Source organism: Capra hircus, unplaced genomic scaffold (genome assembly GCF_001704415.2).
Source record: "Capra hircus breed San Clemente unplaced genomic scaffold, ASM170441v1, whole genome shotgun sequence".
NCBI classification, from domain to species: Eukaryota; Metazoa; Chordata; class Mammalia; order Artiodactyla; family Bovidae; genus Capra; species Capra hircus.
Genome location: NW_017189840.1, coordinates 155967 through 176180, shown reverse-complemented (window position 1 = coordinate 176180; position 20214 = coordinate 155967). Strand labels below are relative to the sequence as shown.

General features: G+C 59.0%; 1 protein-coding gene and 1 long non-coding RNA gene across 3 annotated transcripts; one reads left to right on the top strand and one right to left on the bottom strand.

Annotated features, from left to right (window-relative positions):
* Positions 1–6557: 6557 nt before the first annotated feature.
* On the bottom strand, positions 6558–12117 carry LOC102183048. Its single transcript, XR_311238.2, has 3 exons — positions 11994–12117; positions 7567–7715; positions 6558–6942 (listed from the first exon to the last, which is right to left on the bottom strand). It is a non-coding gene; the product is annotated as an uncharacterized LOC102183048 (long non-coding RNA).
* DUSP9 (dual specificity phosphatase 9) lies at positions 11604–19718 on the top strand. 2 transcript variants are annotated; one of them, XM_018044792.1, is made up of 4 exons: positions 11604–11782; positions 16906–17307; positions 18479–18928; positions 19089–19718. In XM_018044792.1, exons 2-4 carry the CDS (start codon positions 16941–16943, stop codon positions 19412–19414), a joined length of 1143 nt encoding a protein of 380 aa, XP_017900281.1. In that variant the 5' UTR covers positions 11604–11782; positions 16906–16940; the 3' UTR covers positions 19415–19718. The 2 variants fall into 2 exon arrangements, with proteins under 2 accessions (XP_017900281.1, XP_017900282.1); XM_018044793.1 differs by lacking the exon at positions 11604–11782 and adding an exon at positions 16188–16384.
* Positions 19719–20214: the final 496 nt, after the last annotated feature.

Below are 20214 nucleotides of genomic sequence, written 5' to 3'. Positions count from 1 at the left end.
TTACTAGTTTGGGATGCATATTTGGGAAAAGCTCTAATTTAGAGCAGGGTTTAAAGGAATACAATTAATTAAGAATAAGCTAAAAAGACATCCCTGCCAGTGATTAAGACTCTGTACTTCCACGGCAGAGGGCAGAAGTTCGATCCTTGGTTGGGGAACTAAGATCCTGCATGCTAACAGGACACAGTTTTAAAAAAAGAATAAATTAAGAAACTTGTTTCAATGTCAACTATGATTGCTGCTGCTTGTTAAAGCTGGGTCTGTCTCAGAGGTAAAATAAGGAAACACCTCTTTGTGATTTCTGATCAAAATGCCCAGCCCCATCCATACCTCTGCTATGCTGGAATTCCCAAGCAGGTGACAATGTCCACTCATGGCTACCTCCCTTTTCCATGGGAAGGGGCAGGAAAGAGTGCAGACTTTCTTTTCTTTTCTGTAATTTCAGTCTAGAATAGCCAAACAAAGTAAAACTACCTCCTCTGAGGTGAGTTCCCTTGGTTTCCAAGACCCTCTAATTCTGCTGCATCCCCTAAATCATGAAAACTGTAACTGGTAAAAAATCATAATAATAATAATCTGCATAAAAATAAACAAATTCATCTCAACAACAATAAAAACTTATCATGATAAAGGGCCAATCCACCAAGAAGACATAACATTCCTCAGTGTGCGTACACCAAACCACAGAGCTGCAAAATACGTGAGGCAAAACTTGTTAGAAGCAAAAGGAGGAACAGAGAAGTCCACGTTACAGTTGGAGAGGTCAACATTCGTCTCTCAAAAACTGGCAAAAGAACAAGATAAAATCAACAAGGATGTAGAAGAACTCAACACCACCGCCAATAAGCCCTATGTAATAGACACTTATGGATCTAGCTCAGTTGGTAAAGAATCTGCCTGCAATGCGGGAGACCTGGGTTCGATTCCTGGGTCAGGAAGATGCCCTGGAGAAGAAAATGGCAATTCAGTTCAGTATTCTTGCCTAGAAAATCCCATGGACTGTAGCCCACCAGGCTCCTCTGTCCATGGGGTCGCAAGAGTCAGACACAACTTAGAGACTAAACAACCACCACACCACCACTACCCAATAATAGCAGATCCCCATTCCTTACAAACACCATGAAATATGTACCAAGACAGACCACATCCCAGGCCATAGAACAACCCAACAAATTGAAAAGAACTGGATCATGCAGAGTTTATTCCCCAGTCACGATAGAATCAAACTAGAAATCAGTAACAGAAAGATAGCAAAAAAGGATCTCCAGACACTAAGAAACTAAACACACATCTGAATAATCCATGGGGCAAAGATGAAGTCTAAAGAAAAAAATTTAAATACACTGAAATGAAAGAAGATAAAATTCCAATGTAGCAAATTTTGTGAGAGGCAGCTAAAGCAGTGCTGAGGAGGGATATTTATAGCAAAAAGAAGAAGAAGAAGGAATCTTTCTCTCCCTTAAAAGGAATCAATTTATCAGAGGTAGGACAGTGCATAGAGAAAGGATAGACAATTTGCCTTGATTCATTCAATCAACAGTATCTGTCAGGCCGAAAACATCACAAATTTATCGTTTACAACAGAATTAAAATCTGACTGTATCAGGAAGCTTGGAGACTTTAGCACTTTTACATATCACTGGATCTAGATTTTAAACCAAAAGAGTTGCCCTGAGCCCCAGGTCTGCTTCCAACTGAATTACTCTGGGAAAGTCATTCAAGTGTGCCGAATCTTGAACTCTTCATCTGAGAAATGCTAAGGCTATTTGCCTCAACACCAACTAGCATGTATTCAGACTGTCTAGCATCACCGACTCAATGGACATGAATTTGAGCAAACTCCAGGAGATGGTGAAGGACAGAGAAGCATGGTGCGCTGCAGTCCTCACAGGGTATCTTTTAGCTTTAAATGATGCAATAGATGAGAAAGCCTTTCAAGAGCTCTAAGGCTCTCCACTTGTCTGCTACACCTGTCATAACAAAGCACCACAAACTAGGCGGGTTAAAATAACAAGACATTTATTGTGTCGCAGCTCTGGAGGCTGAAGGTCTCAGATCGAGTTGTGTGTAGCGTTCTGCTCCTTCTGAAGGCAGCAGGGAAGGGTCTGCCCCAGGGGCCGCCCCTGGCTCCTGCTGGTGTGCTGGCAGCCTTTGATGCCCCTTGGTTTTACAGCTCCACACAGCATTTTCCCTGGGAGTGTCTGTGTCTAAATGTCCCCTATTGAGACTTCCCTAGCTGTCCAGTGGTTAAGACTCCATGCTTCCAGTGCAAGGAGAATGGGTTCCATCCCTGGTTGAGGAACTAAGATCCCACATGCTGCAGCAACAGATAAAACAATATCCCCCTTTCATAAGGATATCAGTCACAGTGCAGCTGTCCCCAACCTTTTTGGCACCAGGGACCAGTTTTGTGGAAGACAATCACTCCTTCCTGTGTGGCCCGGTTTATGGCCTAGGGGCTGGGGTCCCCTGATATTTAACTAGAGGCTCACCCTACTCTGGTATGACCTCATGTTAATTACATCGATGATGGCCCTGTTTCCAAAGACGGTCATATTCACAGGCACAGGGAGGTTAGGACTCAGCATATGAGTGGTGGGAGGGGGGCCATTCAACCCGTAACAAGCCCTACACTAATGTCCTATTAGAACATTTTGGTCTTTTGTGTCACTGTCCCTTTTGTTGGCTACACCTTATGTGGTCCAATTAAATCTTAATTGGATATATACGAGTGTGTGCATGTGCGCATGTGTCTCAACCTTGGCAGGCTCCCTGGGGAGGTGAATTTATGCCCTGTAAAGGCTTGTGCACACTCACATGTGGACACCACATGACTGTCCTTGTTCCAGGTTTGTGCTACCATAGCACCACTGATGGAGCAAGTTTTAGCGCCAACACTGGGAGCCTCGGGTGCCCCTAACCTTTTCCCTTAGCCCACTCTGGGGCCCCTCTCAGCCTGGAAGCCAGCCAGGGTCTTGGTGGACACCCGGTGGGGTTCCATGCAGTCTTGTGGGCACCCTGGCCCTCATCCCTTGGAAAGATGCGCTCTCTGCCTGTCCTCTTCCACACAGCTGACAAGCACTCACATGAGGCTCCGGTTTCCGCAGTAACCAAGGCTGGTGACTGGTCACAGAACCTGCAGCAGAGGTGTCCCAGGGATACAGACAGGATGGCATGGTAACTCATCCCCCCTCTGGCCCCTGCCCACCTTTTCTCTGCATTACATGCCCAGCAAGCACCTTTGGGCAGGGCGGGGGTAACTGGCCCCATCCTCAGCAAGCACACGCTTGGCCCTCAGGTGTGGGTAGGAGCCACCCCGGGGCCCCGGCCAGCTGCCTGGACTGGAAGAGGGATGCGTGGGCAGTTGGAGGGTTCTGGGAGAGATGTCTGGTGGTGTGAGGGCACCTGGGTCAGCGGGAGCGTCCAGACTCCATGACTGCGCCTGCGGGCTGTGGGTACAGCCGGGCACAGAGGAGGGAGCCAAGACAGTTATTGGAGCTCAACCCTAGGAATTCACAGTCCTCACCTGGAGGAGGAGGACAACCTGGGGCAGAGAGGGGCCCTGGCAAGTGGCCACAGCGGCAGGAGCCAGCCCCATGGTCAGACAGCTGTGGGCCAGGGCGGGGGTGCTGAGAAGGTCCATGTGGGGTTATACATCATTCACTCAGGAGACATCTGTGGAGGGCCTGTGGTGCCCAGGCCCAATGCCAGGTGAGGTGGAGCCCAGAGGCGCTTGCAATGGGGGCTCTAGGCTCACCAGCTGCCTGGACAGAGGAGCAGACAACAGACAGGGAAGCCTTGCAACACAGTCCATCAAGGACGCAGGCCAGCCTTTCCCCGGGGTTCCAAATCTCCTCCTTCCTGGTGCCCCGAGCTCCCTCCTGGCCTGCTCCTGGCCAGAAGCCCACTAAGGCCGAGAGCCAGGAAGGGGCTGGTGGATGGTGGGGAATGAGTTGGGAGGACAGGCCTGGCACCCCCTGCAGTGAGATGACAGTGCTGCCTCCTGCTCGGAAGAGGGAGGCCAGGGGCCCTGGCCAAGCCGCCCCCTTCCCACCCAGAGTCACAGCCATGACTGGGGGCCTCCAGGGCTGGGGTCCCAGGCAGCAGCCCCCAGCCAGTCCTTGCAGAGGGCACCGAGAGTTCACGGTCAGGCTGGTCCCACCATCACGAGCTGCCCAATGGTCGTCTCGCAGAGGCTTGGCCCAAAGCCCACCACCACTGGCCTCAACCCTGGTAGGTCCAGGGTGGGTGTCAGCATGCAGCTGTGCCGGGATGCCCAGTGCCCCGTGATCCTGGGCCAGAGGACGTGCCCAGGCCCATCAGGAAGAAGGGCCTGCGGCGGCTGGGTGGCGTCCACCTGCATTCAGAGCCGGCCTGGATTCAGACCTGTGACTCCAAAGGGAACCAGGAGGACCAGAGCCCTATGCTCTGAGGTTCCCTGCGGCCAGGATGGAGGTGGCCGGCAGTGACGCCCATGTCTCCCAGCCCCTTCCTTGGTGGCCGGCTTTGTCTTCCTGCTTCTTAATCAGCAGTCTGGTGACCCAGTTCAGTTGTCTAGCAATCGTAGTCAGGTTCATGGATCCATTCACTCCTGGGGTCCACACACACTACAGGAGCCCCACCCCCAGAGCCAGGCTGGGCGCTCCATGCTGGAGAGGGACACCACCACGATGTGGCCTCTGTCCCCAACTGTTCTGTACCAGTGAAGGGAAAAAAGACAATGTGCCCTTACCGGGCCGATGAGGAGCTGCAACACTAAGTGGTGGTGGTATGGCAGGTGAAGTCTTTGGGAGATGACAGGGTGGGGGGAATTTTGCACATGGGCTAACATGCACTGGGGCCAGCGGGCTGGCTGTAGTGGGCTGAAGAGTGGCCTTACAGAACACGTGTGTGCCTGGAGCCTCAGAGCGTCAGCTTATCTTGAATAAGGCCAGCGGACATGAGACAGCAGGTACATTCTGGCAAGCACTGGAACTGCAGTGGGGCTGCAGAAGATTCCTGAGAGAGAGGGGCTGGAAGGCAAGAGGTCACACAGGACCATGTTAGCCGGCTTAAGTGCTTGGACTTTGTCCCCAAGGCCACAAGGCCACTTAGGGCCATTGAACAATGCTGGGGGGTTAGGTGGCAAGAGCCTCTGCTTTAGGAGAGTCACCATGTCCACCCTGAGGGGATGAGGGCAGGACTGAGGAAGGGACAGGGACAGGAGGGCAGCACGTGCCCACTCTTTAGGTGGAACCCAGCAGGAGGTGGCAACTTGAGGTGAGAGGGGTGGCGAGAAGGGAACTGAATGATGGCCCTGAGGCCGGGAACTGGGCAACTGAGGGGAGACAGCGAGTTCCCTGTGGCAAAGAACACATCTGAAGGGCCATGGGTCATCCAGGGAGCCGTGGAGACTATGATGACACAGTCATCACCCGGGAAAGGTGAACATGTTGAAGTGAAAGTGTCAGTCGCTCAGTCGTATCCGACTGTTTGCAACTCCATGGACTATAGCCCACCAGGCTCCTCTGTCCATGGGATCCTCCAGGCAGGAAACTGGAATGGGTTGCCATGTCCTCCTCCAGGGGATCTTCCCGACCCAAGGATCAAACCTGGGTCTCCTGCATTGCAGGCAGATTCGTTACTATCTGAGCCACCAGGGAAGCCCACCCAGAACAGTAGCGGAAGCCACCCCAGGGGAACATGCAGGGGGAGAAGAGGACTCAGAGCCTGACACAAACTTGACAGAAATGGCCAGAGTGGTGGGAAGCAAACCTGGAGGGCAGAGAGGGGTGGGAGGGACATAGGAAGGCACCTCTGAAGGTGACATCTGTGACAGTAGCTAAGGGGATGGGACAGCAGACCCCAGCTCTTCTGAGCCTGGATGCCAGGGTACTGGGACTAAAACTGCTGCTGGCTTTGAGTCAGGAAGGGCAGGAAGTCCAGGGAGCTCTCACCCGATTGGCCTGAAGATGCCAGGTCATATGGGTGGCAAAGTTACCCACTGAAAGGGTCAGGCCTCAGCTGGGCTCCAGAAGACTGATGGAGCTTTGGATTGGCCACTGATGATAGTGGGAAAGGAAAATGGCCAGGGGCAAGTAAGGGATCCACAGGGTACCAAGTGGAGAGGGGACCACGGTTATGGGAGAAGCCCAGAGATGCAGGGGTTCGAATGGACAGGACAGGACAGAGGTGGGAGCCCAGACCCAAGGCCCCAGTGGTGAATCCAAAACCAGGGAGTGAGAGGTGGGTTGATTGAGAAGAAGAGCTTCAGAGGTCCTGGCATTCGGCGGGAAGATGGACAAGTCACATCTAGAAGCCATCACCTTGAGAGACAAGGTGATGCCAACCGGCCTTGGGCTCTGGGAGGTGCAGTGAGCAAGAACATGCAGGAGTGCTTTTCTTTAGACATTTTATGTTATTTGCCATAGCTTTTTAAAAAATTTCATGAGGCATTTCCTTATTTTATTGAAATATAGTTGATTTACAATATTATGTTAGCTTCAGTATATAACCCAGTGATTCAGATACATATATATACATATATACACATATATATATACATATACTCTTTTTCAGATTGTTTTCCCTGATACTTTATTACTAAGTATCATGGAAAGACCTTTGAGAGCAATTTAGAGACTTGGGTGGAGGCAAGGCTGGTGCTGGAAGGACAGGGTCAGTGGTGAGGAGAGAGGACACAGAGATGGGGAGGGAAGGTTTGGCTAAGACAGAGAAAGCATCCCAAGCTGTCACTGAGAGCCAGAGCACAAGACCTTGGGGACTTCGTTCTGTTGACTAGGAAGAGTCCTCTCAGGCTTATAGACGTGGGGACTCCATCTTTGATTCCCTCTTCTCTTCTGGGGCCGCAGAGAACAGGCAGCTCAGGCCAGGGATGCCATAGGCAGGTCAAAGTCCCAGTCACAGCCCCTGTGGCTCCAGACAGGTCCCAAGAGCCAAGTCCTGCAGGTTGACAAGTTGGGCTCTAGGTTACACTCGTGGTCCCTGCCCATGCCAGCCCCAACATGGGTCCCTAAAATGGAGGTGCGGTGAAGAGAGGCCACCACGGCTAGAAAACCAACTTCAGGCCTTGGCTTTTCTCTCTGTGATAGTGAAATGGTGCTGGGGGTGGGGGGCGGCAGGGGCAGGTGGCAGGTAATGAAGAGGGGTGAACACACCGTGTTGGAGGGAGACAGCTCTGAGGGCCCCTGCGAGGAACCTCTGACTCCTTACAGCCTCCTGCCAAGAGGACCAGCCTCAAGGGCCTGAGGCGGCGTCTGTGGGGAGAGAGTGACGGTCCCTTGGCCCTGCCGCCATCAGGCCTTGGCCTTCCCCTCGCTCTTCTTCTGGCTCTCCTTTTTGTGAGAAGCAGGTACAGCAGGGTAATAGGTACTCTAAATTTAGATGGGAAAAATCCCCACAGAGTCGGTAGAGATATCCTGGGCCTTCCTTGTGGCAAGCCTCTCAAGTATGAAAGTAGGGAGGGGGCCGCAGCGGGGTCAGTGGGGAGGGGTGCTTGGGGACAGGGACGAGGCTGAGGGACAATGACAGAAGTCCTCATCTGGGCCAGGGTGGGCCTGAACTCACAGGCAGGCCAGGGCCTCTCCATAGGCTGTTTGCCACCATTTTGGACCGTGTGGACCACTCTCCATGGTTTCTCTGCGACCTGGAGCTCCGTTCTTCCTCGTTGGGGCTGTGTCACTGGGTCGCCTCCTGACACCATGAAACCTTGAAATCTGTGAGAAAGACGGGCTTGGACGCAATCCCCGACACCAGAGGCTGGGATCCTCAGCCTCATCTCTCAGGGCCTCGGTTTCCTCATATGGAAGCTTCGTGGCCCTTGTTCCTGGCATGGTGACCAGAAAAAGTCACTGTTCTCATTATTTAAGGGTCCCACAATGGGGCCTTCTGGGCCAGCAAGGAGGGCTGGCTCCAAACTTGGTGACAGCAAGGCTTCAAAGGGCAGCAAGTGTGAGTTGACGTGGCAAAAGCCCACCCGAGTCTCCCTTCCAGGGGCCAAATGGCTCCAGGCTCACCCTGTGCAATGCCCTCCCCTTGACTCTGGCAGCTTAAGCACTGACACCATAGCCAAGGGGCAGGTCCCTGACCTGAGCCTTGGCCCCCTCCTGACTTAATTGATTCCAGTCACTGCTGAGGTGTTCCCAGACCAGACTGGGGTGGAAAGCTCCTACAATGGGAGGAGACATGTGCAGAGCTGTGCTCAGCACCCCTGACCCCAGGACAGCAGTGACCCAGCCAACCTGCTAGCAGGCCTTGGTCTGGGTGCAAGGAGCTCCCGGGACCCAGGCTGGCCTTGTCGTATTGGGAAGCGAGGTGGTTGATCTGTGATACAGGGAGTCAGACCCCTGAGGATGAGGACATGAGAAAAACCCACAGCGTCCCCAGGAGCCCCTCTTGGCTCCCCAAAGAAAACTGAGCCAGAGCCAGGGGCCTGAACCCACTGTTCTGTTTCACACATTCCTTGCTGTGAGGTGATGGCCTGAGTCAAGAGCCATGTTCCTGGAGGGAGGACAGGGAGATGTGACCAGAAAACCCGGTGATGGCCTCACTCACAGAGGCCATCGTCAGAGCGGTTGGTGACAGGTCCTGCAGCAGGGGATGAGAGACAGGGCTGAAAGGGGCCAGATCTCCTGGCCTGTCCCTTCCACCTTTCTGGTTCCCCTCTCCTGGCCCCATTCAGCCCTCTGTCTCATCCCCTCCCACCACTGGCCCCTGGTTCCCTCCCGCCTCCCTTTGCCAGTCCAGCCAATGGGCATGGGAGTCTGGCTCTCTCCCAGTAAAAGAATTATATCATCTGAAACGTACATCCCGACAGGCACGCTGCACAGCTTCTTGGGAAGACAAGTACCGGGAGCCCGCGTGGCTGGCCAGAGGGGGTTGATAACCAGGTTATCGAACCTGAACCAGAGCCCTCCCGGAATGGGGATGTTAATGGCTCCCGAGGTCCCGGCCCCTCAGAAATCAATTGCTGCTGCGCTGCACACACTGCCTCCCTCCTGTCTTCTCTGTCCCTTTCACCTGGGCTTCAAGCACCAATCTGAGAACTATCACTGGGTCATTTGGTTTCCAATGCCCGCAGGTGGTCCTGCCAGGGGGGCTATGGCGGGCAAGTGGGGTGCCCTGGAACAGGGCCTAAGATGTGCTCCTGGAGGCATGGCAACTGGTAGCGCGAGATGCGTCCAGAAGATGCTGGCTAACGCGCCTCTGAGGGGGGAGGGGCAGTGAAGCCAGTTCCCCAGCGGTGGAGGGGCGGCGGCGGCCTGGGGGGCGGTTGTCATGTGAGCAAATGGCTTCAGCGGAGGATATTGCGCTCGGTGGGGCCCAATGGTTGCCCAGAAATAAAGGCTCACGTGTACGTGCACCCAAACGCCAGTGCTCTGGGGACGCCAGGGCCTCCATGCAAGGACCCAGTGAGACGGACCTTTCTTCAAAGCTTCAATTGTCTGAAAAGTGACCCAGAATCAGGACCTGGAAAAGCTGCATATTCACAGGTAGGGCCACCTTCAGCCACAAATGCACGGGGGTGCATCCCGGCCACTGCTCAGTTTTCTGCTCCTCCACCCGGCACAGGCGATTTCTGCTGCGTGTCTGGGGCTGGTGGGGGGCTTGGGGGGGTGGTTCCCAGTGGGAAAAGCAGGGAGGCCACAGAGGAGAGCCCACCCTGAGGTTTCTGTTAGGACCTGAGCATGCAGGCTTGGCTGCCTCAGAGGCAGGCCCAGCTGTGCCTTCAAAACAGCCTCAATTTTGACATGGCTGGCCTCTCACTCAAGTCCTCTTCGAGAAGGTTCTCCAGCTCATCCCTCAACAGGATCACAGGCTAGGCCTGGCTAGCCAAGCCCCTGAGAATGAGGCAGGTGGCCCCCGTTTCCCCAGGCAGACCAGGTCTGTGTCAGAGCTCCCAGGACTGGCCTGGTGGTTCAGGTTAGTTTTCTTCGCTTCCAGCGCTGGGTGGGTCTTGTTGCCTGAAGTGCAAAGGCCCTGTGGGAGGGCTGGGATAGCAGCTCTGCAGGGGTGAGGGTGGCATCATCCAGTCCAAATGTTCCTCCTCCAGCCGTTCAGCCCTGAGTCACTAAAGCACAGAATTGGGGCGGGGGGGGGGGGGTAGTTCTCCAACCTTTCCAGAAACTCCTCTGTGAGTTAGCTCACCAAGCCTTTGCAGGGGGCCGAGTGCCCAGGACCAGGGGCATGGCTGCTGTGTGTCTTCCCCAAATGGGAGGGTCCCCAGGGGAGCTGGCCCCATCTTTTCTGGTTTCTGTGTATTTTGCCCCTTGACAGACCAAAATGGTCCTATTGCTGAACGGCATGCCTTTTAGCACAGGCTGCTATCTTAGCAAAGGGCCCTCTGACTCCAGGACAGCTGGCAGCATGGATGGCACAGAAGCATGGGGTAGAGTGGCAGGACCCACCCAAACCACCACCGGTTTCGTTTGCCCACCTGCGTGCCATCGTCTTGGCAGTTTGATTCCACGCCAGCCCCTGGGGCCTTGCTGCTGAATGGGAGGTGAACGATCAGCCTGGCCCACAGATGCACCTGCCAGCGAGGGTAGCCCCGAAAGGCCCAGGCGCTCAAGAGGGAAGGGTGGTAAGGGCAAGCACGTGCTGAGGGCCGAAGGAGGCCAAAGGGCGGGCTGGGCCTGCCAGGCTGGTGGCATCTGGGCCCTGCCCCAGCTCCCACACCCTGGAGAGAGACTGCTGCAAAGCTGGTGAGGGCCCTTGGAGACGGTGAGGTCTGCTCCATCCCCAAACATGCAGCCTCTGTCCTCTCTTTCCCAAAGGTGATGACTCAGGGGAATTCAGGCTACCGCTGGCATCCCAGCCCTCCCTGCGTCCCCCTCCACTCTGGCTCTGTCACCACACAGCGGCGTGACCCCCGGGAAACCACTGCCTCAGTTTCCCTACCTATAGTAGGGGAACCGTCTCCTCCAACTCCCAGATGGGTGTAAAAACCAAAGGAGGCCCGTTATGGGGGGCGGACCCTGGCCCGAGGGCCAGAGGAAAGCACCCCAGGCCTGCAGACAGCACCTCCTCCCTGACCCACCCCCACTGTCCTGGCCGCACCCCTTCCAGGCACTCAAGCCCCAAAGCTCCAGGAGCCAGAATCTGATACGGGAGGATGGCAGAAGACAGGGGTCGGAGGACCACGGGTTGGGCGCTTCGGATGCTCTCACCCGGACCTTACACCTTAGCCCCTGGGACATCAGGAAGTGGCCCCGGGGGCCAAGCTGTGCCTGGTCCTCGATGGCCGCAGGAGTGCCAGGGTGGACTGTTCCAGGCAGCCCAGCCCAGGCCCGACCGAGGTCAGGACCTCCCACCCAACTCCGGCGGCCCAGGCTCGGAGACCCCGCGGCGAGGCGGCTGGGAGCCGGGGCTGCAGGGGCATCCCCCCGCCCCCGCCGAGAGGGGCCGCCGAGGGCAGAGCGGGCTGCGGGCGGCAGGTGGGAGGCAGGCGGGCAGGGGAGGTGGGAGCAGACGCCAAGCAGGCCGCGGCCCCTCCCCGCTCCCTCCTCGCGCGCCTCCGCCGGCGACATTGCCCCTCCTGGGCAGGGGGCGGAGAAGACGGCGGCGGGAGGGGAGGAGGCGGCGGCGGCGGAGGCGGGATTTGGAGTTTCCCTCCGCAGCGGCGGCGGCGGCGGCAGCGGCCCCTCGGCTCCAGGCGAGGCCGCCGCCCGAGGCTCCGGTGGCGCGCGGCGGCCGCGGCGGTAGCGCTTCCCGCCGGCCGGGCTTTCGGAAACTTCCCGGCCGCGACGCGCGGAGCCGGCGCAGGAAGCCGAGCGGAACGGAGGTGAGCGGGGCACGCGGCGCCCGGGCACCCACCCCACCCCCACCCCGCCTGGCCGCCCCCCCCGACGTGTGTGCGCCTCCGCCCTGCGCCCCCAAAGTCTCGCCAGCGCGCACCCCGCCAGGCCGACGCACGCGCCCCTGGGAGACCCACTCAGTGCGCCCGCCCGTGCACCTCCCGTGTCCATGGCCACGCACACCCCCCTGACACTTACACGCGCGTGCACAAACCGTACACCGCGGACCCAGGGCCCTGCAGTGCACGCCCCGGCAGCCGCTAAGTCACCATCGACTACTGTCCCCAACTCAGGCCAGCACCCATCCCAGACGCTGCCACGCCTCAGTACACACCCAGGCGCGCGAGAGCGTGCGCGCGCGCGTTCACACACCACACACACACACACACACACACACACACAGACGCACACACACACATAGATACCCAACACATCCTTGGGATATCTGCACTAACACAGCTCCCCTCGCCGGCCTGCACCATCTCCAACTCCCCATATGCTCATCACAGACACCCCACCCACGTTCCCAGCCCAGAGACGCTGACATCCACCCATCCCTGGACGAAGCCCCAACAGGAACCCTCACCCAGAGGCCGACGCTGCACTCCTGAAGCCCAGCTGGCTCCCCAGGCCTGCACCTCGTACACCCCCAATATGTGTGCACACCTGCAGGATTCTGGCTCTTGGACACCCTGGCCCGCACCCATGGCACATAGCCCTGCACGTCCTCTAACACATTTCAGTCCCTCCCTCCAACACCTGGCACATGGGTTCTGGAGGCTGCAGCATTTGGTGGCATCTCTGCCAGGCGCCACTGGCTCGCCTTTGCAGCAGTGGTTCACCACTCTGAGGCCCCCCAGGTGGCTCCCTAAACAGGACCCGGGTCTCCCCAGCGACTGACTTGGCCTGGTCCCTAAGAGATAAGGAAGGCACTGGGGGTGCAAGGTACCGTACTTAGATGGGGGAGGGCAAGGGAGAGGCAGGCAATTGAGATGGAAGCCACCCAGCTGCGGCCAAAGGGGCCCCAGGTGTTGGCACGCACATAGTAGGTGGCTTTCCTGGAGGCAGGAATCGGAGTGCGTGTGTGTGTGTGTGTGTGTGTGTGTGTGTCCGCCTGCCAGTGTGGTGGGGGGCGGGTGGGGGGAGGGTAGGAACCACGTGCACACGTGTGCTTCTGTGTGTCTGGGTGAGTGACCTGCTGAGGGAGAAAGCCACCCCCCCCCCCCCGGGCTCCCTGGTGCAACAATTGGTTTCATTCATTCATGCCTTCTTTGTTCACGAGCATTTCTTCCATGAGCGCCGCGTGCCAGGCCCTTCCCTGGGGGGGCTGGGGCCAGCTCGGGGCAGGGTACACAACCGCTTCTGCCATGGAGGAACTCCCAGTCCCGCCAGGAGGCCGACCCGGCAAAAGCCATCCCCGGCGGAAAGTGGATGTGGAGGAAAAGACACCGGATTTGCCCGGAGCGCTGTGTCTGGGAGTTCTAACCGGGCCGGACGGCCCAATTGCCGCCACCAGGCAGGCGAGGACCCGAGTGTTTGGGGGTGGAGGCGGGCTTGTGGCGAGCAGGCGGGGCGCCGCTCTCTGGAGGCTCCCGGGCCCCAGGGGCGCATGGGCAGCGCGCTAGAGGCCTATGGGCAGCGGCGTTTCCGCGGCCTCCGAGGGGCACTGCTTGGGCTGGGCGGAGACCAGGGGCGCCCGGCAGGAGAAGGGGGCGGGTGGCGGGCGCAGCGCCCACCCTACGGGAAGTGCGCGGCCGAGCTCTGCCCGCTTGAGAGGGCCTGGGGAGGCCACTGCGCGCCTGGAGCGCGCGCGCCTGGGGAGTGGGTGCGGGGCCCAGTGTCGGAGCCCCCACCCCAGCCGGCGCTGCGGGGGGCCTGGCGAGGGTCGGGGGAGGGGGGCTTGGTGGCACTCAGCCCTGCACTGCGGAGGTGGCAACAGGTTTCAGGATATCTTCCTGCTTCTGGCGCAGCGGGAGCTGCTGGCGCTGGGCAGTGAGCACTTTGGTGATTGAACGCCCCCCACCCCCCCCAAAGCTCACTCTCAGCTGACCAGCAGAGATCTGGGCAAGGGGCAGACCCGCACGACCCCCGCCCAGGGGCAGAATTTGCCTCCCTGGCCTGATGCTGGTTCCCTCCCCCAGGGAGCCCTCTCCAGAAAGCAGGCCTTGGCACCGCAGGGCGACCCTCTCTCCAACCCCAGAGACCACAGCACCGGACAGGAGCAGGGTGTGTCTCTCTCTCTTCCTCCCTGCGCAGGGCAGCCACCCCCACTCTGGCGACTTGGCCAAGCCAGACACACCAGGCTGGCACATCCCGGAACCCCTGGGTGCCTTCAACCCCAGCCCACTCCGGGGTCCTGCCCACAGGTGCAGCAGGCCTGGAGGGAGCCCCCCAGGGTTGGTGGCTTCCCACCTCTGCCTGTGGGAACTGGGATGTGAGAGAAACGAAATGCACACACAAACCCCGGCCCCCCTCCACTCGGCTCCAGCCTAGCTGGTAACCTCAGGGAACTGAGGTCTGGAGCACAGAGGAGGGAGACAGAAACCTGGGGGAAGGGGAGTGAAGAAGGAATAGAATCAGGCCAGGCTGCAGAGGAGGCAGCCCAGGATAAGGGCGAGGGGACCCAGCCCAGCTGCCCACGGCCCCTGGAGCCAGGTGATGGGACTCATCCCAGAGACCAAGACATGGTGGAGTGTGGCTGGAGACAAGTCTCAGCCTGGTGGCCCACTGGGCTGGGAAGGGAGGCAGGGTAGGAAGGGGCAACCAGAGGCCCCTATGAGGCAACCTGGCTATCTGTGACCTGCCCTCTCCCCAGCAATACCTCCTGCTTTTTCCCATCCTATTTTATGTTCTGATCAGTGACCTTCCAGCAGTTTTGCACCTTTCACTCCTTAGTTACCCTTCTTATGGTACCCATCCTGTGTGCATAGCTTTACCTCCGTTTACTTAGTTCCTTGGAGTAGATTCCCAGTGTGGGGTTCTTCCCAGCTCTGGATATATATTACCAAGTTAATTTCCAAAAGAGTCACACCAGCATACCTCTAGCAATCAGCAACAGAGCAACATGCCCATCTCACAGCAGCCATGCCAGCACTGGGTATTCTCAATCTGAGAACATTTTACTAATGTAACAAGCAGGAAGTGTTACCTTGTTTTCTGTCATTGTTAGCTGGGCTTTTAATTTTTTTTTTCCTTCCCATGTGTGAAGTTGTACCTTTCTCCAAATGCCTTGCACCAGTTGCATGTGCTCCTTCATGCAGTCTTTTCTGGTTCCTTGCCCATGTGCCTATAGGAGTCTCAACTTTTTGATTAATTTGTATGAGCTTTCTTTTATCTGCTGCACACCTTCCTTCAACTGGCCTATTTGCTTTAGGGCTTTAAGAAAAAAAAAGTGAGGGGGACATAGACCAGACTTTTCAGAAGCTCCACCACCTCATTTCATTGTCTTAGCAATTATCACACCTGGTATTCTCTCATTTCATCCCTCGGTTTATTACTGACCTGTCCTGCTGGCCTGGGAGTGCCTTGCAAACAAGGGCCCAAGCGTGTCCTGACGGTTCATCGTCCTGTGTCCACAGAAGGTTCTGGAGGCCACTGTGGGGCCTTTGCTGTAGGGCAGGGCTGAGGGGAGTTGAGGCAAACAGGCCTGGAGATGGGGAGAGGGCTTTGAAAGCTCTGATGGCGACCTGGGCCAGCACAGGGGGCGGAGGGGACAGTACAGAAGTGAAAGACGTCTGTTTAGGTAGAAATCCCTTGACTCTTGACTAGGAAGGAGGCAGCCCGAGAAGCCAGGCTGACTCCCACGATCAGTAGGGCAGGGCTCTTGGAGTCTTTGGCCTGGCTCATGCCAGTGAAGCTACTGGGGTGCCCCAAAGCTGCCCTTTGCCTGCCCAGCCTTCCAGCTAGCGCTGGGCCGAGTTCTGGCCAGAAGGCAGCAGTGGATTTGTGGTTCTGCTTCTTTTTCCCCTCCACCATTTCCCTGGCAGCCGTGGTGATGAGCCTGTTATATGGATGAAGCCACTAAAGTCCAGTCCCAGGACGAGATGGTCCAGGGGCACCCCAAGTGAGCCTGGCTGGAGGTAGCCTCTGGGGCCGGGACACAGGGCTCTTGTACACACCCCTCCCCCTGCCTCCAGGGGCCTGGCTGGCGCCGGCCAGGGGAGCTGCAGCTGGTCCCCTGCTGGGCCCCTGACCTGCCCTTGGCCTCTGCCCCTGGCCCTGTCCCGCTTGGGTGGAAGCCCCGGCCCAGCGGGCCACTTGCGGGGGCCCACTCACCGGCTTTCGAAGGCACCCGTTGGCTCGCTGGCCCCCCTGAGCCCGCCCCCACCGCCCCGCCCCTCCAAAGGCAACTCCACGTCCAAAGGCAACTTGCTTCTAAGGTGGGAAGCTGGGTTGCAGTGCCAGGAAGCTGCCGGTGCGCGCAGGCGGCGGTGGACTTGTCTCCACGTGCGGCGCGCTCTTTCTGCCATCCTTCCCTCTTCCCAGTGGCCGGGCCGGGGCAACCCAGCCCAGGAACGACGCCCCTCGAGCCGCGGTGGCTGTGTCCAGGACATCCGCGAGCGATTGCTCGCCGCGGGATCACGCTCCAGGTCTCTCCTTTTGTTTTCTCCGGGTGGAGTCGGGCAGCCCGGAGAGGTCCCGCCTGCCGAGGGCCAGCGCCTGGGCACCGCCTTTATCTCCTCGGCCCCGGCGGGCCGTGGGGATGATCTCAGCCTAGAGCCCCTCTCCCCGCCGCGCCCCCACCCCCGCGCACGCGGTCCCCCCCAGTTGGAAGCTGGAAAGCGGGGAGTGATCGCAGGCGTGAGAGACGCAGGAAGGGGCCTGAGCCCCTCCGAGGGGCCAGGAGGGACTGTAGCGGCTCTCAAAGGGGGCCGTCGGACGCTCAGCCTTCCTTGGCTGGGGCACCTCTCGCATTTCCCTTCTCCAGTGGGGCACTCGAGTGGCTGCCTGGGGCGTTTTTCTTGGTGCGCACGGGGGTGCCTTTGGGCATGCCGTGGGAGAGGCAGGAGAAGATCCGGCGACAGAGAGACTCCCCCGCGAGACCCCAGGCGCCCTGTTTCTGGGCGCGCAGATCGCGGGCTCACGTCTCGTGCCTTCCTTCTCTCCGCAGCTCCGGAAGCCCGACGTGCTGGGAGCTGCGAAGCCATGGAGGGTCTGGGCCGCTCGTGCCTGTGGCTGCGCCGGGAGCTGTCGCCCCCGCGCCCGCGGCTGCTGCTGCTCGACTGCCGCAGCCGCGAGCTTTACGAGTCGGCGCGCATCGGCGGGGCGCTGAGCGTGGCCCTGCCCGCGCTGCTGCTGCGCCGCCTGCGGCGGGGGAGCCTGTCGGTGCGAGCGCTACTACCGGGGCCACCACTGCAGCCCCCGCCCCCCGCCCCGGTGCTCCTGTACGACCAGGGCGGGGGCCGGCACCGGCGCGCCGAGGCCGAGGCCGAGGAGTGGGAAGCCGACTCGGTGCTGGGCACTCTGCTGCAGAAGCTTCGGGAGGAAGGCTACCTGGCCTACTATCTACAGGGTAGGTACTGGTGGTGGGCGGCGGGCGGGCACCTGTCTAGGGAGGACCCCTGCCCGGGGAGTGCAGGACCGCACCTTCGGAGGGCCAGCCTAATCCATCTGATCGTGGGCGAGCCCGACCTCCTGTGGTCCAAAGTGGAGATGAGAGTCTGTCCTCCTCTGAGCATGACCTTGGGGAAGCCCTTCACTCTTGGGAGCCCCAGTTTTTGAGCCTGGAAAATGGGAGAATCTGATCTGACCTGGCTCCGAGAACGCTCAGGGAATCCCCCAGCTGCTCAGCCGTGGATAAAGGAGGCTGGAGCCCCAGGACAAATCCCCCCAGCTCACCGAAGGGTCTGGAAGGGGGAGAGGAAGACGGGGGGGGGGGGGGGGGGGGGGGGGGGAGACAGGGAGAGAAATTGCAATGGCAGAGACCTCCCCCGATTCCCCTCCCCCCCGCCATGGTCAGCGCAGGGCTGGGGGAGGCATGGACAGACACAGGCGTGTTGGCTCCTTGCCAAGCCAAACACACCCTCCACCTCAGAGATCCAGGATAGAGACAGGATTTCCAGGAACCTAGACCCCTCTCCCCATTGACGAGGGTCATTGGACTGTCGTTCCTTGCTCAATTCTGAATGCACAGGGATATAGAAATATAGAACATGTTGGATTTCTAGCGCTGCCCCCTAGCCCCCCAGCTGGGGGAAAATAGTAGTTATTTGGAGATGGAGATGTTCCCTTCTGAGCACCTTGGGACCATCCAGGTGGCACGCTACACTCTCTCCCGGACTCTCTGAAGAGTGCACAGACGTGGCTGTGCCCTGGCCCCTGATCTTGGGAATCACCCAGGCAGACAACTCACATCTGAACTTTTCCTCGTCTGTAACTGATGCCTGCTGTCCTTCCCAAGGCTGGCACTACGTGCTGAGCCCTCACGCCTGCCTTGGCTTGGCCCCAGGGATGTGAGATCCTCTTTGGCTTGCCGTCCAAAGGACCGGCTCCAGGACTAAGCACACCACTTGGGACACCATGTAGGTCAAGGCTGCTCACTCCTGAGTTCCTCTTGGGGACATCTGCCCACCCACCTCTTCAGGCATCAGAAGGATCTAGGATTGCATCCCTAACCCCAGCCAGGGCACTTAGCTGCCCAAGAGGCCACCTCAATGGGCCCCTCGTCTCATCCCCTCTCCCAGGTGGCTTCAGCAGATTCCAGGCCGAGTGCCCTCACCTCTGTGAGACCAGCCTCGACCGCCGAGGGGGCCTGAGCATGGCCCCACTGCCCAGCCCAGTGGTGGGGCTGGGAGGCCTGTGCCTGGGCTCCGACTGCTCTGATGCGGATTCCGAGCCTGACCGTGATGCCATGAGCTGCGGCCTGGATTTGGAGGGCACCACGCCCCCCCTAGTGGGGCTGCTGTCATCCTTCCCTGTCCAGATCTTGCCCAACCTCTACCTGGGCAGCGCCCGCGATTCAGCGAACGTGGAGAGCTTGGCCAAGCTGGGCATCCGCTACATCCTCAATGTCACCCCCAACCTCCCCAACCTCTTTGAGAAGAATGGCGACTTTCACTACAAGCAGATCCCCATCTCGGACCACTGGAGCCAGAATTTGTCCCAGTTCTTTCCGGAGGCCATCGCGTTCATTGGTGAGTCCACTCCACCCTCCCCACTCCTTCCCCAGCCCCACTCCAGGCCTGCCTTCCCCCTGGGACCAGCCCAGGATGGCCCTGCTGGGGCCGGGCGGCTCTGAGGATGTGATCCCCGTGATGGGCCATCTCACACGGGGCCCCCATCTGCCCCCACTAGATGAGGCCTTGTCGCAGAACTGCGGGGTGCTCGTTCACTGTCTGGCGGGTGTCAGCCGGTCCGTCACTGTCACCGTGGCCTACCTCATGCAGAAGCTGCACCTCTCGCTCAACGATGCCTACGATCTGGTCAAGAGGAAGAAGTCCAACATCTCGCCCAACTTCAGCTTCATGGGGCAGCTGCTGGACTTCGAGCGCACCCTGCAGCTGGAAGAGCGCCGTGCCCGAGAGAGGGGCAGCGGGGGGCAGGAGTCGGCCGCCTCTGATCCCCCCTCTTTCTTCACCACCCCGACCAGCGATGGCGTCTTCGAGCTGGACGCCACATAGGGCCCCAGGGCACCCTCCAGTGGGTGTGCCCAGCCCAACCACCCACGTGCTGGGGAGGAGGCCAGAGGGGGCTTGGCCTAAGCGGGGGCGGGGGGGGGGAAGTGGGGGGAGAGCACAATACCTCATTCGGGGCTGTGGGACAAGGCAGAGGCTGGGGACCCCCTCCAGGGTGGCGGTGGGGACAGCCCTGTCCTACCCACTGGAAACATCTGCGAGGAATCCTATTAAACGTGCCTACGGGCCAGGCCTAGGGCCACCGGCCTGACCCGTGCCACTTTGGGGCGGAAGCCTGCTCCAGAACCTGCCTGTTCTATGACTGTTACTTTTCTTTTGGGGAGGGGTGGTTGGAGGTGGGGGGTGGATTCCCATTCCGAGGGACGATTCCAGATAGCTGCCGGTTCCCAGGGCCCAGGAGATGTGTGCCCGGCCAACTCCCGAGCCTCCCTGGGGTCTCCCGTTCAGGAAGGGCATGGGCCTCTTATGGCCACAGGGACCTGCTCCCAGCCCCATCCCTGTTGCCACGCAGCTGGACCACCACCACCACCAGCATAGTTACCTGCCGCTCCTCCACAGGGGCCTGAGGCCTCTTGGGATGGGGGCGTCGGGTGAGGGGACTCCCAGGGGACATGACCTTGGAGACTCAGCAGCCACCCCACAGCCACGGGGACCATCCGCGTCTGGGTGCGCTCCTTGCCAGGAGCCATTGGGTGGGTTCCCAGCCTCACATCTGGCGCCCTGACTGTTTATCCACTTGACATTTGAAAAGATGCTTTTTTTTTTTCCCTCTTCCCCCAGATGTC